The following is a 16,320-nucleotide window of genomic DNA, read 5'->3' on the forward strand; positions in this document are numbered from 1 at the left end:
TACTACAAACTACCTGTTGTACCAAGGACCTGAACATTCCAGACAATCCCTTTTGTTTCTTTGTGCTAGCTCACAAAATGAGCTTATTATGTATAAATGTAGAATTAGTGGTGTTTGGGAACATTTTATTTTGTACATGACAAGATTTTACACCAAGTCAGTTAAATAATACAAATTTACATTCATGAGGAATGTTTTTAGAAAAGTGAACTTAAAAAAAAAATCCTCCTTTACCCTTAAACCCCATAGCATCCCTCAACATTTTACAGTGGAAAAAACCCCAGAACAACCTAATTCACATTCCCTCTTAACCCCCCAATGCAGAACAGTAGTTGAGTGCAGCTTACAGTTCATCTTTCACATCTGTGGAATCCTGTAGAGGACAAAGAGAGAATCAGAACACTGCTTTTTTGAAGTGGAAAAGGTTACAAGAGCTGACCCAGAAGAACTGAACCTAAATGCTGCTGATGCTTTCCAAAGCATTAAGTAGTGTAACTTTAATGAGGTATTAAAGGCAAACTTTTGTTCAAATGATGGCATGTTAAGCCTTTGCTACTCAGAGTAAAAAGATACATTAGAAAAATGTTTTTAGTCTGCAGTACAGCTAGTGTACCATTTAATCTTTAATACTTTCTAAGCTATCTTCCAGGCATATTAGTGCTGTTAATAGCCCTATACTACTTGACAGCAGAGCCAGGAAGCACATACACTTTCCAGACAGTAATCAGAAACCTTAACCTGCAAGCATGCTAATCTACCGAACAGAACACAAATTTGCTCCTTTATAATATTATTGTCATTGCAGGTTATGATGCTGTGTAAATGCCATAACAATTAAGTAGCTATAAGTACAACAAGCATCACTCCTCCAATTTATTCTTGGCTAGCCTGACATTCAGTAGTAGGCAAGTATCTCTCTATGAACTGTATTTCTGCACTAGTCACAAGGTATCATCTTGCAGGACTCTTCCAAAAGCAACCTGAGAAAGCAGGCCCAGTTGGGACCTCATAATAAAAGTTAATGTTACCAAGAAACAGTGGTATTAGAAGAGTTCAGCACACCCATTAAGACATAAAACTGCAGACATTAGCTAAGTGCAAGCTGAATTCACACCAGAGTTGATCTGTTTAGAGGTAGTGCTGTTTCAAGTCTGTATTCTAAGTACTTGAAACTATACACCTGCCAATTTGCTGATGTTCCTGCCCACAAGCTGTGGAAATCCAACACGTAACCTTAAATTCACTGTAGAGGATTTGCTACTTTTTTTCTTGTCATAGAGCACTCAGTTACAGTCTCTTAAGCTAAATTTAGCTCCAACTTTGAACACACCAAACTATAATGTAAGAAAACACTTGGATAAGGAATAAAGTGTTATTTGTCCTGCAGTTCCCCCACCAAAAAACCTCACACTAAAAACTAGTGTCATGAATGACAAAGTAAGTTTGTTGCCAAGAAGCAACACAGACAAAACTGTACATAAATATTGTTAGGAAAATAATCCAAGTTAAGACCTTACTTTCTGTGTTTCACTATCTTCAGCGTCAGCATCCACCTCCTCTTCATCTTGCTCTGTGTCCTCAGCTGCATCTTCAGGCTCTTCAGGTTCCTCCTCCACCTGTAGGAAGGGCACAAGCGATTTGCTTTATTTGCTTAGGATGTGTAATAGCTGTGGACTAGCTAAATATAGGCTATGGAAGAATTCACGATCAGTTCCAAACATTTGCCTCAAGCTATCTGAAGGAGAAAGCAAGTTCTGTTTAGTATTGACTTGCTGTCATGCCTCCTTCCAGCAAGATAGCCAGCATAAGTTCTTGCACAGCATTAGGAACCTGTATTACTTATACCCATTTAAGAATTTCTCCATGAGATGGGCACAAGTGCCTTTGGTCCCTGATTTACTCCAGCAGAACCACCACTTAGTTATGGACAGGACAGTACTCAAGAAGCATAAAAGAGCAGAATCCCAAGCAACTGGAAAGAAAAGCATAAGGGGAGACATGGGAATGAAGTACAGACCCTATTAGTTGCTCACGCAGGTACTTGGAACTGGGCTCCTGGTAGCCCTCAAGTGTAGGAAGCTATTAAATTTAATTTTATTTAAGTGTCAAGTATCTGCTTTTTAAGATCTAGCAGCAGTACATTAATTATCAGCCCCAAGTTGAAGGCGAACTAACCTTTGCATCCAGGTCAATGTTTAAACTTAAACGAAGCATCCTTTCTATTCTGTCTCCATATTCTTTAGTGTCTGGTAACATATATCCTGATCTCAAAGTAGCAGTTTCAAACAACACCACTGCAAGATCTGAAACTGTTTTGTCATCTTCATTTTCCTAATGTGAAAGAGCATTAAAAGAAACACAAAGAGAACTGTTAACTAGGTCATACGCAGCCAAGTCAGTCAATATTTCACTGCTGTTGCTTTGTTTACCTTGACTCGCCTCAGCATGTCCTTGATCAGTGGATGCCTGGGATTAATTTCAAATGTCTTCTTTTGGCTAGCATAGTAACTGGAAAGAATAGAAGTTACATCACTAAGTTTTGACGTACAAGACCAGGGCTCCTCAAACTTTTTGAACAGGGGGCCAGCGCATGGATGCCGTGGCAGGCAGTCATCTGTGGCTGCTTCGTTTCCCACCCCAACCCCCGGGCGGGGGGGCAGGGAGCGGTTCTGTAAATACCTGGTGCTGGATTGAGGACCTTGGGGGCCGTATCCAGCCCACGGGCTGTAGTTTGAGGACCCCTGTACAAGACCCAGCTACACCTTTAAACCCATGAATAATTACAGCCACAGTAACAAGCATATTCCTCCCCCTGGCCCCACTTCAACACCAGCTTAACTCTAAAAGCCATTCAAATGACTGAAGACAGTTTACCTTTTCTTGTCACCAAATGACAGATAGCAAATGCCACAGAATCTTACTCACAAAGGTAGTTTTACATACTGGGCTTTGAAATAACAATCTAAAACTATGATGGAGACTGCAACTTGGTTATAAGGGACCTTAAAAATATGAAAAGCCATCTGAATCAGATGGTAGCTTGGTGCGCCCACACCAAGCAAGGGACGCCATCAACATTTCATGTCTGCTGCTACATAACTGAAAGCTTACTTTGTAGATATATCCTTCCCAGTTTGGTAAGCCTGAGCTTTCATGATTCTTTCCATGTTACCAGACCATCCATACTGACTAGCCACAAGAGCACATGGAGATTGGGTTAAACGTTGAGATAGCACAGCTTTTTCTATCTGTAGGAAGAAAAGCCTTAATGTTAGTTCAGAGCTAACAGCTTGAACAGGGAATAAAGTAAATAACTCTGAGATTTCCTGCCACTTAACTATTCCAAGATGATATTCTAACTAATTTTCCTGAAATGAAGGTATTAAACATGTTTCTTTATCCATAGAAAGACAGAGAGGCTACTGTCACAAGTCAATGCTCAAAGAATCTGCAAGGTGTGTTGTAGGAAGTACAACAGCATTAACAAATAAGCAATACATACAGCATAACATTTTACCTTGTCTTTTAGAGCTTTGTCTTTCATCCAGTTTAAGAGTGGTTCAAATTCCTTTTCCAAGGCCTCACGACTCTCCTTAGACTTCTCACTTTCTTCAAACTTAACTCCTTCTTTTGCTACGTTCTGGAACCTCTTGCCATCAAACTCTGGCAGAGCCTGAATACAGTATTCATCCACAGGTTCAGTCAGATAGATCACTTCATAGCCCTTTTTCAGAAGGCGTTCAACAAACGGTGATGACTCAGCCTAAGATGACAAAACAGATCAGACACCAGTTTACTTCTGTTGGTACCAGCAGCTACTGAAACCTGTACAACTATTGTAACATAAGCGTGAAATCCCCACATTTACAGCAAATACACAGTTCACAATGTTTATGGCACTTTAACCAGGAGCCATAATTTTCCCCCTTCCCTCTTTTTTCCATGCTCACATACCTCCTTTCTGCTAGCACCTGCCATGAAGTAAATTTTGTCTTGCTTCTCTTTCATTCTTTCCACATACTGGTCAAGGCTTGTGAGGTTACTTTCATGATGAGAAGACTGGAATCGAAGAAGTTTAGCCAGTCGTGTACGATTTGAGTGATCCTCAATAACTCCAAGCTTTACATTAGTACCAAACTCTTTCCAGAATGTGTCATTGTATTTTTCATCTGCAATTTTCTTGATCATATCAAGAGTTTTGCGAACAAGTTTCTTTCTGATCACCTAAAAAAGCAGCAATACCAAATTATAAACAAGAAGAACCCTCAATTCAACTCCACTGTGAAAGATGGACTCAAGAGACACTCAGTGTCCCTGATTTGAAGTGAACAAGGTAGTCTGAAGGCTGCATCGAGTGGGTTTCCTGTACTTTAATTACACACTCCTTACATAAAGTAAAATTAATCAAGCTGCTATTCTAAATCTTGCTACTCTCTACTGTCTTGCTATTGATTTTCAAGGAAAGAATTCAACATCAATTAGCTTACCTTTAGCAGTTTATGCTGCTGAAGCGTTTCACGAGATACATTCAAAGGAAGATCATCAGAATCCACCTGATAAAAGAAACTTTGTAAGTATAGCTAATAGCATTCAAAGATAAAAAAGTCAAATGCAAGCAAGACTTCTAATACTTACAACGCCCTTAACAAAGTTAAGATATTTGGGCATCATGTCATGGAAGTCATCAGTGATGAACACTCTTCGAACATAGAGCTGAATTGCAAGAAGAAACAGCAGCCACGTTATGTTTGTGTGTGGTTTGGGGTTTTTTGTTTTTTTAAAGTATGAAACCTTACCCACAGACTTGCTTGTCCTACCTTAATGAAATCGCTTTTTTTGGATCCATATTCATCAAACAAGCCACGTGGAGCGGAATTTGGAACAAACAAGATAGATTTGAAAGTTACTTCCCCTTCAGCAGTAAAGTGGATGTAAGCCATTGGGTCATCGTGTTCCTGAGAAGACAGATTTCTTGTAGTTGACATGGGGAAAATAGCAGTGATTTAACACGTTTCCAGTATAACGTGAGTTTGCCAGGTTAAGTGCAATTATTTTACAATTAAACTATCTAACCATATCTTGTTAGAATCTATTATGGAGACAAATGTTCCAGGTTCAGTCAAATTACTTACAGAAGTAAACTTCCTTAGATCCACAGAGTTTTGTTTGGGTTGTTTTGGGTTTTTTTTTGACAAGCCAAACCCAACAAAAAAGTTACTAATAGCACAGTCACCAATACAGTACCATAACACACTTAAAGAGACTCCCAAGTAACATATTAAACTGTATTTATACATAAAGACAGTGTCCTTTCTAGAAAGCTGCATCCTTGTTTTTCTTACGACATACAACGCAAGCACCACTACTCTCAGACTAAATAAAAAATTCCCTATCAACATTTAAACACACTGATAAGCTCTGTATGTGCTGGAACATATTACTCCTCAAACCTAGGCTACTCAACACTTGTGTGACAGTATCTCCTCTCTGGAAAGAGGGTTAACTTGTGACTGAGATGCTATACACTTCTAGACTCTCTGCAACTCAGTATCTACTGACAGCAATAAATTAATTCTTCAGAAACAGCCCATCCTGTAAGCATTCAGTTTTGTTGACAGAACAAGAGATACTTCAGCTAACCTCTTGCTTGGGAACAATCTTGAGGCTCAGAGCTTACCTTGGAAAAGGTTTTATAAAAAGCTTTGTATTCGTCTTCTTCAACTTCTTTAGATGGTCTCTGCCAGATAGGTTTTATGTCATTCATGAGCTCCCAATCCCAGACGGTCTTTTCAACCTGTAAGTTTATAAGCAACATAGTATAATGAAGACTCATTCTTTACTCCAGTTAAGTCAATTAAAGACGCTCAACTGAGGCCAAGTCATAAAATAGCATGTCAAAAATACATGCTTTTCCCCAATTCACAAAGCAGATTGTGCTGTGGCCTGGGTATTCTCACGGAAGTACATGCATTAGTTTAACAAATGTGAACAGAACTTAAGTCTACCCTGTGTACATTTAACCCATTCAGAGTGTCAGCATCTATGTTCTACTGCCATTTTGAAAAAAAGTATTCCAGCAGAGTATGACCAGCTTAAACTAGTCAGATTACTGAAGTCCACTACCATTTCAAGCAGTTCACACAAGTATTTCTAATTAGATCTGGGACCAGTGCCTCACAAGCCTACTGTCAATCATTTGCTTGATTTCAACCAAGTCTGTTTTGTTTACAATATTGTTTCCCAACAGAACTTCTATCTGCACTTAAACAGGATTGCTGTTGGAAAGCACACACGCTACTGAAGTGCGCCCCTGGAAGATTACCTATGAGAACTGCTGAACAATCTGACCTGAGTTACAAAATCCTGTGTCTGAAGGAAGCTTACCTTCTTAGTTTTTGGTTTCTTTTCTTCCTCCTCTTCTTCAACAGCAGCTTCATCATCATCAGTTTCTTCTTTCTCCTTTGCTTCCTCCTCTTCAATGGGTTCTTCGACAGTCTCTGTCTAAAGAGACAATTGAAAATAGGGACTTGGATTGCTTTGCTTCCTACCAGGTATGTTCTGCTGTTCTCACAAACAGATTAATCTTTCTGAGCACTAGTTTAAGTTGTGCTATTTGCCTATCACAAGCATTTCCCTATAGGTAGCTACATTTTTTTGCTTGCATTTTTCATTAATACACACTTTCCTTCAATACACTGGGAGGTCACTGTACTCTTTTTTTTTTTTAAAGTTTTTCACAGCTTTTTTTACATTTAGGTTTATACATAATGGTGATCAGAGACTTGGGCAATTTTAAGGTAGTGCTACACCAAAAAAACATCACAATAACAGGCTGAAAAAGTAAGATGCCACCGTTCTCAGCAGAAGGGACACCTAATCATGGCCCTGCTTGAGAGCTTACCAAAACCAGTGGAAGAAAGATCTTTCTTAGCAATTAGTGCAGTCTTTCTCCTTTCGTAAAGTTCTTAAGAGTGAGAATAAAACGAAGTTCCTTGAGGATTTGTGATTTTAGCAAGACACTAACTTTTGTAGAGCAAGGAACGAGTAAAATACTAGCCAGGAAAGTCAGAAACAAGTACTTTAGAAACGAGACAAGCAGAAGTTCAACAGTACACCCTCATTCTTCCTGAAAGATCTGGCCACACAGTTTTCACAACCAAAGCTCATACTGTGCAATGCTCAGTTAAATATACTTACCTTGCTGCTCCACACATATATGGGGAAGTTTATGAACTGTGAGTATTTCTTTACTAGATTTTTAACAGTATCCAGCTCAAGGTAATCTGATGCTTCCTCCTTCAAAACAAGGCTAAAAAAAACACAATAAAACTTAGAAGAGCTGGACAAATATTTCAAAATAGTTTTACAAATGAAATTTTCCTACTGTTGCAGTTCTAGCAATCCAAATTTATGCAAGTGAGCTTTTATTAGTTCAGCTACAGATATCTCCTAAAATATAGCCCCTACTAAGCCACTCCAGTGAGATAGAAGGGTTAATTGTTTTCAACAACTGGGGCACAACACGATTATCCAGAAGTCTAAATGAAAAAATGAGGACCCTGACACACTCTTCACTGGCTTTACTTTGAACTAGAGTACCAAGACAGATAAACTTTTTCATGCTAAGCGCCCAATTCAGGAAGAGGTCCAATAAACCTAGACCAAATTCATCTGCTCATCAAACCAATGAAGGCAGGACTGTTAAACTAAGTCTAATGTGAGACTTATATCAGACCAGTCTTGCTGGTATATAAATAGCAGTCAGCTCCCAAGAAGCTCTACAGCCCCCGTATTCGTTTTGGCAGGCCACAATTGCACTGAGCAACTGAACGATTCTGAGGCAGCTCAACTGTCTGGAATTACTTGCTGACAGTTAGTTGTCCAGACGGTCATGGTTTTCTTAGGTCACCTAATGGAATGTGAAGCAAACTCCAGTACTGCTTCACATTTATTCTGGATGCAGTTACTAGTTTGTATGTTTCTATAAAAGTTAAAAAAGCTGCATTGCAAGACTCAAACAATACAGGCAGGAGTCACAATGCTAAAGTCATCCCCATATTCCAACGAGCAAAGTGTACCCACACAGCTTTTTTTCTTTTGGATCCAAAGAAACTTAACACTTACGTTATAGTTGTGCCACGTCCTAGGGTGTTTCCTCTTGGGTCATCAATCACAGAGAATTCATTTGAATCTGACTCCCAAATATGTTGAGTATCATTGTTGTGTTTTGATGTGACAATAACCCTGTCTGCTACTAAGAAAGCAGAGTAAAAGCCAACACCAAACTGGCCAATTAACTCAGATGTTGACTGGCTATCATCCTGCATTTCAGTCATCTTGTTTAAGAATTCACTTGTACCAGACTTTGCAATGGTACCCAGGTTTTTAACCAACTCCTCTTTTGTCATGCCAATACCCGTATCTGTAACATGAAGCATGTTCTTCTCTTTATCACACTGAAAATGAAAAACAGAAAAGCTGCAGTTTGAATTCACTTTGAATCTTAATACACTGCTACAGAAAAGCAGTGAGTAGTAGCCATTAATATTCAAACATGCCCAGCTACAACAAATGAAATTTGCAGTAACTACACAGAGGAATACCTATCTTTTAAGTATTTCCATTTAACAGAAACAAATAAAATTTTCACCCTTAGAAAAGCAGTATTTGATTAAGTTAACTATAACAGTCTCGATGTGGTCTCAGTTTGTATTTGCACCAGTGCCGAGCAAAAAAATTTAGGTTTAATGACGCACTATCTTTTTACATTCCTCCCACCATTCCTCCATATGAAAGGATTGCACCTAATGCTTCTTACCTTGATTTTGACTGTAAGTTCCTCGTTGCCAGCAAGAGCATTTTCATCAGTTAACGATATTAACCGTATTTTATCTAAGGCATCCGAAGCATTTGAAATAAGTTCCCTCAGGAAAATCTGAAATAGAACCCAGCATTCAGGAATTCCAGCACACACACAAGAAGTTCTAACATGTTCTACTGATAAAGGCACTAACCTCTTTATTTTTATATAGAGAATTGATAATAAGTTTCATCATTCTATTCACTTCTGCTTGAAATGCAAATTTCTCAGATTTTTCTCTGATTTCTTTGATCTGGGATGCATTTAGGCCATCTAGTTGGATTGCTTCTTCCTCTCTGTTAGGACAAAGAAAACCCGTCAAGTACTCTTGCCGCTAACCGTATCACTAACTTTATCATGTAGCAACAGCAATCATGGTCTAGTTAGAACAATACCTAACACCCTTTTTATCACTGAGATGACCCAAAAGTTACATGATCAAGTGAGTTAAGTGCAAGAGTAGTTATCCTCAACGACATAACTTTAATCTACAACTGAAGTGAAAAATCCATGCTCACAGAAACAACTTCTCTCCAAAAAGAAATCTGAGGAAGAATACAGGTACATTAGAACAACTGCAACACTCAGCACGTGGTATACCTCACAGGAGGCGAGATGGTTCATGGGCACAGAGCTATTACATCAGTAGACACTAAATTGACACCATTTACCACATGGAAGAATAAACTCTTATTAACATATTAGTTTTTATACAACTATTGAAATTAGACAAAACCAAGTCGAGTATTTCTGAATCCGAATTCTCCGGCTCACGTCTACTGACAAACAGCCTTTTTGAGAAGTATTTTATTTCTCCCTGCTGACTAGATCTCTCTTTTGAGTGGCCCACTGATGCTTGAGCTGACCCCTCAAGAGAAAGCCTTAGCGATTCAGAAGTAGCTTACTCTGAACCCCAGATACTAACCTCTGCACAACTTCATCGTCTGTTCGAGACCCTTCTCTGCTTTTGCCCAAGTCATCTTCCACAGTCCCATCCACGTCGACCTCATCGGCTCTAACCGACACTGGAAAACCAAGGAATCCAAGGATCTGAGCCTAATCCCCACCGCACGCTGCTGAAGCTCGCCACTTACCCATTCCCACGGTTTTAGCAGTTCGGTCCCTCCGGCCCCCTCCCCGAGGTAAGTTCAGCCCCAGCAGGCATCAGGGGGAGGGAACGGATCCCCCGCCCACCCTCCGCCCCCGCCCGTGACGGCGCATGAGCCGCGCCAGACGTACCGTCCCCCTCCCCCCCCCCACGGAGAGCGGGGACGGCAGCGGCCCGGGGGGAGCCAGGCGGGAGGCCGGGCCCCGCTCGCCCCCTCCCGCCGGTAGGCCCGCACCGAAGGAAGCGCAGGCGGGGGAATGCGGGCTCCCCCCTCGCTCCTCGTCGGCCTCCGTCCCACGTACCCCGGCAGAAAGGGGGGGAAGGGCGGGGAGAGGGCACGGAACCGCTGGCCGGGACCCCTACCCCCCCGTCACCACCCGCCAGAAGCTTCTAGAAGCCCGCGGGCACTCACCAGTCAGGAGCAGCGTGCACGCCAGAGCGAGCCCCCACACCGACTTCATAGCGATGTGGGCCCCGGTCGCAAAAGAGAACGGCCCCAGGCGCCCCCGCCCCTCGCTGCTGAGCCTGCCGCAGCCCCCGCCCGCGCCGCCGCCGAGTCCGCTGAGCGGGGAGGGCCCTCCCCCTCCGCCTTATCAACCCGGGGCGCCGGAGGGTGGGGGGGAGCCGCTCCGCGGCTGGCCAATTAGAGCGTACCACGCCAAATATACAGCCAATAGGAAGCCTGGAAGGGAGGGGCCTGCAGCTATTCCCGCCAATCGTGGCTTTCCATGTGAGGTTTCCTGCGGACGGAGCGTGGCCGGCGCCGATTGGCCGGGCGAAGAGGCGCTTGGCCAATCGCTTCCGCGGAGGGGATTGCCCGGCATGGACTCTCCTGATGATTTAAGGAATAACTCGTTAACGGTTAACGCTGAGCCCAGGTGGGCCACAGCCGCTGCGGGCTGGTCCTGGAGCGATAAGGACACTCCGCATGGGAGGCCAGCTCCGACTGCTTCCGGGGGCACCCTGGATGTTTACCATGGATACGGTTGCTATGACAACGGGCGCTTCCGGTCGCGGCGCCCCGCCGCACCTCCGGGTACTAAAGACGAGCGATAAGTTACGGGTCGGGCCAACACAAACAGCGCGGCCGAAGGGCGGGAGCAGCACCAGGCCTGGGCCGGGGCGGCCGCCGGGTGGGGATCCCTCCCCTGGGTGGGGACACTTCCCCCCGCCCCCGACGGCCGGGGGGGCGCGCGGCTAGCGGCGCGCGCATGCGCCTTGGCCGCAGGGAACGCCGGGAGCTGCGGTCCGCTCTGCCGTGCACACAGCGCCCCCTGCCGCCGGGGCGCGGGAGCTGCGCGGGGCGGGGGCGCCGTGGCAGGAGCCTTCCCCTGCGAGGGGTGCTCGAGGCCCGGCATGGCCCTCGCGTTGTCCTTGGTGCCCGGCCCTTGGCTCTCCGCTCCACTCCGGCGTGTCTAGTGCCTCACACGGCCGTGAGGGGGACTGGCTGGCTTCAGCCGAGCCTCCCCGCGGCCTCTAGGCGGGGAGTGTCGGTGCTGATGGGGGACACAGCCAGCGGGGTGCGGAGCAGGCCCCCGTACGTACCTACTTTGCTGCGCTTATGAGGGCGACCACCCTCCAGTGAGCTTATTAGCCCTCCTTAGCCTGCCCTCGGGGCCGCTGTTATCAGTTAACAGCCCTGCGGAGCGGGGCCTACAGCAGCTGCCTCTGCACATAGCAAACTGCCCCTCCGGGGCCCGTGGGGGAACGTCGGTGTGGAAAGGAACGAGTGTTTATGGGTCAGCTCAGAAGATGGGACGTACCCATCCTTTTTCAATGCCCCTTTCAGGTACTGCAGTTTGTAAAGTGAAATGCACTGCATGTAAATTCTGCAGTGCATTGCCCTTAATTTCAGGTTTTGAAGCCATGAAAGCTGACAAATGCTTAAATATAATATACTTACTTTGTATGTTAATAAGCTACTTCAAATATCTTACGGCCCCCACCTTGCTTTCCTGAAAAAGTCTGCCCCGGCTTTCACGTGCCCGTCACCTGTTTTGTCTTACACATGTTCAACATCAGACTGGGGGGAAAAAATCACTAGAAAGCAATGATTTAATGAACTTTGTACTTGGAGAGGAATGCATTTGAAAGCTATTGATCTGAGATGTTCAATAAAAACAAGGAAGGAAAACCCTCACTGTTTACAACTTTACCAACACTGAAGCTAGCCTAGCTAAAAGTCTTGGCAAAAATAAGCTGTCATGGTTCAACCCCAGTCAGCAGCTAAGCACCACGCAGCTGCTCGCTGTGGGATGGAGGAGAGAATCAGAAGAGTAAAATTGAGAAAACTTGTGGGTTGAGATAAAGGCAGTTTAACAGGTAAAGCAAAGGCTGTGTGTACAAGCAAAGCAAAACTAGGAATTAATTCACCACTTCCCATCAGCAGGCAGGTGTTCAGCCATTTCCAGGAAAGCAGGGGTCCATCATGCATAATGGTTACTTGGGAGGACAAACACCATAACTCCAAACATCCCCCCCTTCCTTCTTCTTCTCCCACCTTTATATGCTGAGCATGACATCATATCGTATGGAATATCCCTTTGGCTAGCTCAGGTCAGCTATCCTGGCTATGCTTCCTCTCAGCTTCTTGTGTACCTGGCAGGGCATGGGAAACTGAAAAGTCCTTGACTTAGGGTAAGCACTACTTGGCAACAGCTAAAACATCACTGTATTATCAACATTACTCATACTAAATCCAAAACACAGCACACAGCACTGCACCAGCTACTAGGAAGAGAATTAACACTATCCCAGCTAAAACCTGGACATAAGCCTATCATCTCCTGCTAAACAATGGGCCAGACAGATGGTTTTTTTCCCCCTCAAAACTCAATGTACTTTTTTTGTCCTGCTGATAATTAAAGTTTATAGAATTGGAAAGGAGTCCCTGTATCTTTGGGTTCTTAATTAAGCCAAATTCTATCATGACCTATGTAAAAATAATCATGAAGCTTTTCTGTATGATCTGTGGTTTCAATAGCTGTTCTTCAGAAGTCACTACTTCACTAAGAGAAATAAGAAGGAAAGTTACTCTCCCAAAACATATGTGATAATGACTTCAAAAAATAAGTATGAGAGATTAGTGTCAGGGTTATAAGTAAAAAACTGTATGTCAGTTTTTTGTGGAGACCTGTGTGAACTCAAATTATTTTCCAAAGAGTAATCTCACTTAATTGGAAATAAAATTTAGTTATTCAGTAGTCTAAGCAGAGAAAGTTTGTCTTTTTCTAAAACTTGCTAGGCAAGTTTCAGAATTTGATTTGCTAATCATGACTATATGATTCCCAGAGTGGGATATGTTGCTCTATGACTGAATAGGCAGTTGAGGGACATAGGGATTCACAAAGTAAATTTATCTCTGTCTTGCAGAATTCTTGTGTTAACAGATTTTTATGGCAGTTCCATCTTAGCAGGCATTTTGCTGGCAGCAGGAAAATGTAATGCTTTGTGACAATCTTTTTGAACTTTGGCAACTGGAATAGTAGGAATGCAAACCAGTTCTGTTATTGACTATGCTAAACCAACAGAGATTTTAGATTGTTTGGTGTAATCCAGATTTTGTTAGTTACTTTGCTCTTATAATTACACAAAGTAGAATGTTGCTTTTGGAGGAGGTATAAAACTTGATAAACCTGTGTTTGTGCTTTGAATTTAGAGGTCAGACTAGTAAGAACTGTAATGTGATTAGCAGCATTGCCTGCTTTATGTAGATTATACTGTTTGCTTTCATGAAAGCCCAATTAGATTACGCAGGACAAAACTGATAGGCAAGAATAAGGTAGCTGAGTGCTTAACGCTCTCACAAAGAAAGTCTGATCTCTTTACAAGGAGGTTGAAAGTTGATGAACATATCTTATTTGAATAAGCTTCTAAAAATACTTTATCTATTTTAAAACTATGAACATACTGTCAAATATAGCTGTCAATGTTTTAAGCAAATCTGAATAGAATTTCTATTGAAAATGTATTAATTTCAGCTTAATTTCTCCTTAAAATCCGTGAGGGAGTTTTTAAGACCTTGGTTGCACTGACTACTGCTGCCATTCAAAACAAGTCCAAGTATCACCTTTCAGGATTTAATACCAAAGGAAAGGTGTAACCGTTAAGAGGTAGTAGTTCTTCAGCAACCCAGCTACATTAAAGGCCATTAGATACACTTTGATGATTGTGGGCATAATGATTGAAATAGTGTATTTAAGTGCTGTATTTGCTTTGTTAACTAAAAATTCCGGTGTATGTGGTGATAAGAGAAACAGAATACAGGTAGGGTCTTCTTCCATGCAAATGGTAGAGGAAGCCCTTCTTTCGTACTCTGAATGCAACTTTATAAGCTCATCTACATGTCCACGGGGACATCAGATCACAGAAGCATGCCATATGATTCCAACTGTAAGATGTAACTAGCAAGAAGAATTACCTTGCCAGAAATAGCTGTAGAGCTAAACTGAAAGGAGTTCGTAAGACCTGACTGTGGGTATTTTGACTTAACTAGCTAAATTAGCCAGCTGATCTGCCTAAGCTCTATCTGTAATAGAGACACAGTCCTCCTTTCGTACTTGCTTTGGTGTATGTCAGAGTCTGCTGAGCTGATTTAACCCTCTAGCCCAGCAAAAAACTCTGTAGTTAAATCAGCTTATATCAGGTCCAGGATGCACCAGACCAGAGGATGTTAAAGAGCAGGAGTTTATGGCTAGGAGAAGGTGATATTGTGGTTTTGATGGTGCTGGGCTGAGTCTGGGGTGTAAATTATGTAGGACAAAGACATTGTATATAGGTGCAAATGTAAGGAAGCCATAAAACTAAACAGTAAGTTTGCATGGTCAGAATACTGCCTCTTTTAATACACAATTAAATTGAAACCTGTAACTAATGCAAGTTCCATTTTTGTTCATGGATAACAAAAATTCTGTAATTTGTGTCACTACTAACCAGCCATTTACTCTCATACTGATTTTGATAGAGAAGTGTAAGTGATTTTACTTGACAATAATTAATGCAGTTTGAAGTTTGCACTACCAAATTGAGTCCCATCTTTTTTCCATGATAAAGCACTGGAAATATGAAGAACTATCTTCATTCTATGTAATTTGAACTTCATTTGTATCTTTATAAAACAATAGATTGAGAATTAATATTTCCTTCCTCTGCAGTGTCTGCTTCAGGGACTAAATATTGCATGTACAGCACGAGCTGAAGGCATATCAGCTTACTTAAGATGCTCTGCAGTATTTGGGACAGTGTGACTATGAAATAAAAAAATGCTATTGTTAGCTAGCTTTTCAAGGTGATTATGCAAATGTCAGAAAAGTTTAACAGTAACTACATACAAGCGAGATTAAAATAGTATTGTTTGTAAACAGTGACAACTTTACTAAATACCCATGCTATGAATTATTCTTACCTGTCCTCTTTTCATCAAGAACTTCTATTGATCAAAATACCATGTTTTGACTTCAACCTTTTCCCAATTAGGAGAAATACATCCTGTATTCACTACCTACCTGCTTAGTCTCAGAACTAATAATCTCCACTGAAGAGGGATTCCAGCTGTACTCTAGCTTTAAGAGTTGAGTTTTCTAACAAAACGGTTAACATTTTCATTCCTGTACTGTGAAAAGCTATGCAGCTAAATATTCTACAGCTTCATGTGCAAACATCTCTAAACCTGTTTCTTAAAATCTTTTATTCTTTGCAAAGAAACTATAATATGGTTTGTTTTATGAAAAATTGTTTTTTCTCAGTTACAATTAATATAAATTGCTAGATAGAGAGAGGTACATTCAGTGTTTCTAGGACTCAGCACAGTGCTGTATGAGAAAGGTAGTGAAAGTGGAATTTAAGACTTGAGGTACTTTGAATTATACATGTGTGAAAGAAAACAGTAAGCCCAAAGTGTTTGTATCTGATTGATGCTCAGAAAGAAGACAACTTCTTCACCTTTTTTTTCCAATAAATGTAGGCCCATCAGCTTCCCTGATTCAGCTGTTTAGTAAATTTCTATTAGCAACAGTAGTTTCACCTCCTGCTTTTGCTCCTGTTTACCTGGGTTTGAAATTTGGCAGTTTGTGCAGCTGAATATCAGTGAATCTCACTGGAAAGCTGCTGAGGATCCCTCCCTAGAGCTAATCTTGCTATGGGGCTGTGAATCTGACTCTTCCCACAGTGTATCAGTAGCATGGATGATGCTAGATGGCCAGGGCCTGATGTATCATTTTTTTAATGTGATGGTATTAGCAAATGAACCCTCTTTCCAGAGAGTAATTCACATCATAGAGTGCTGTGAAACGATTTGGTTGTAGGCCCGTGAGCTGTAGTGAGCACCTTCCTTACCCTATGAAGCTATTACTGT

The 16,320-nt window shown here is 42.1% G+C and overlaps 1 protein-coding gene across 1 annotated transcript; it reads right to left on the minus strand.

Moving 5' to 3' along the window:
• Positions 1-99: 99 nt before the first annotated feature.
• HSP90B1 (heat shock protein 90 beta family member 1) lies at positions 100-10,517 on the minus strand. The gene is made up of 18 exons (XM_037387468.1): positions 10,381-10,517; positions 9,786-9,885; positions 9,015-9,156; positions 8,819-8,935; positions 8,125-8,456; positions 7,198-7,309; positions 6,385-6,501; positions 5,678-5,794; positions 4,818-4,955; positions 4,636-4,713; positions 4,488-4,553; positions 3,955-4,224; positions 3,518-3,763; positions 3,112-3,248; positions 2,430-2,508; positions 2,176-2,331; positions 1,518-1,616; positions 100-373 (listed from the first exon to the last, which is right to left on the minus strand). Exons 1-18 carry the CDS (start codon positions 10,427-10,429, stop codon positions 344-346), a joined length of 2,385 nt encoding a protein of 794 aa, XP_037243365.1. The 5' UTR covers positions 10,430-10,517; the 3' UTR covers positions 100-343.
• Between the last annotated feature and the right edge of the window lie 5,803 nt (positions 10,518-16,320).

The sequence above is a fragment of the Falco rusticolus genome, chromosome 5, assembly GCF_015220075.1.
Source record: "Falco rusticolus isolate bFalRus1 chromosome 5, bFalRus1.pri, whole genome shotgun sequence".
In the NCBI taxonomy this organism is placed as follows: Eukaryota; Metazoa; Chordata; class Aves; order Falconiformes; family Falconidae; genus Falco; species Falco rusticolus.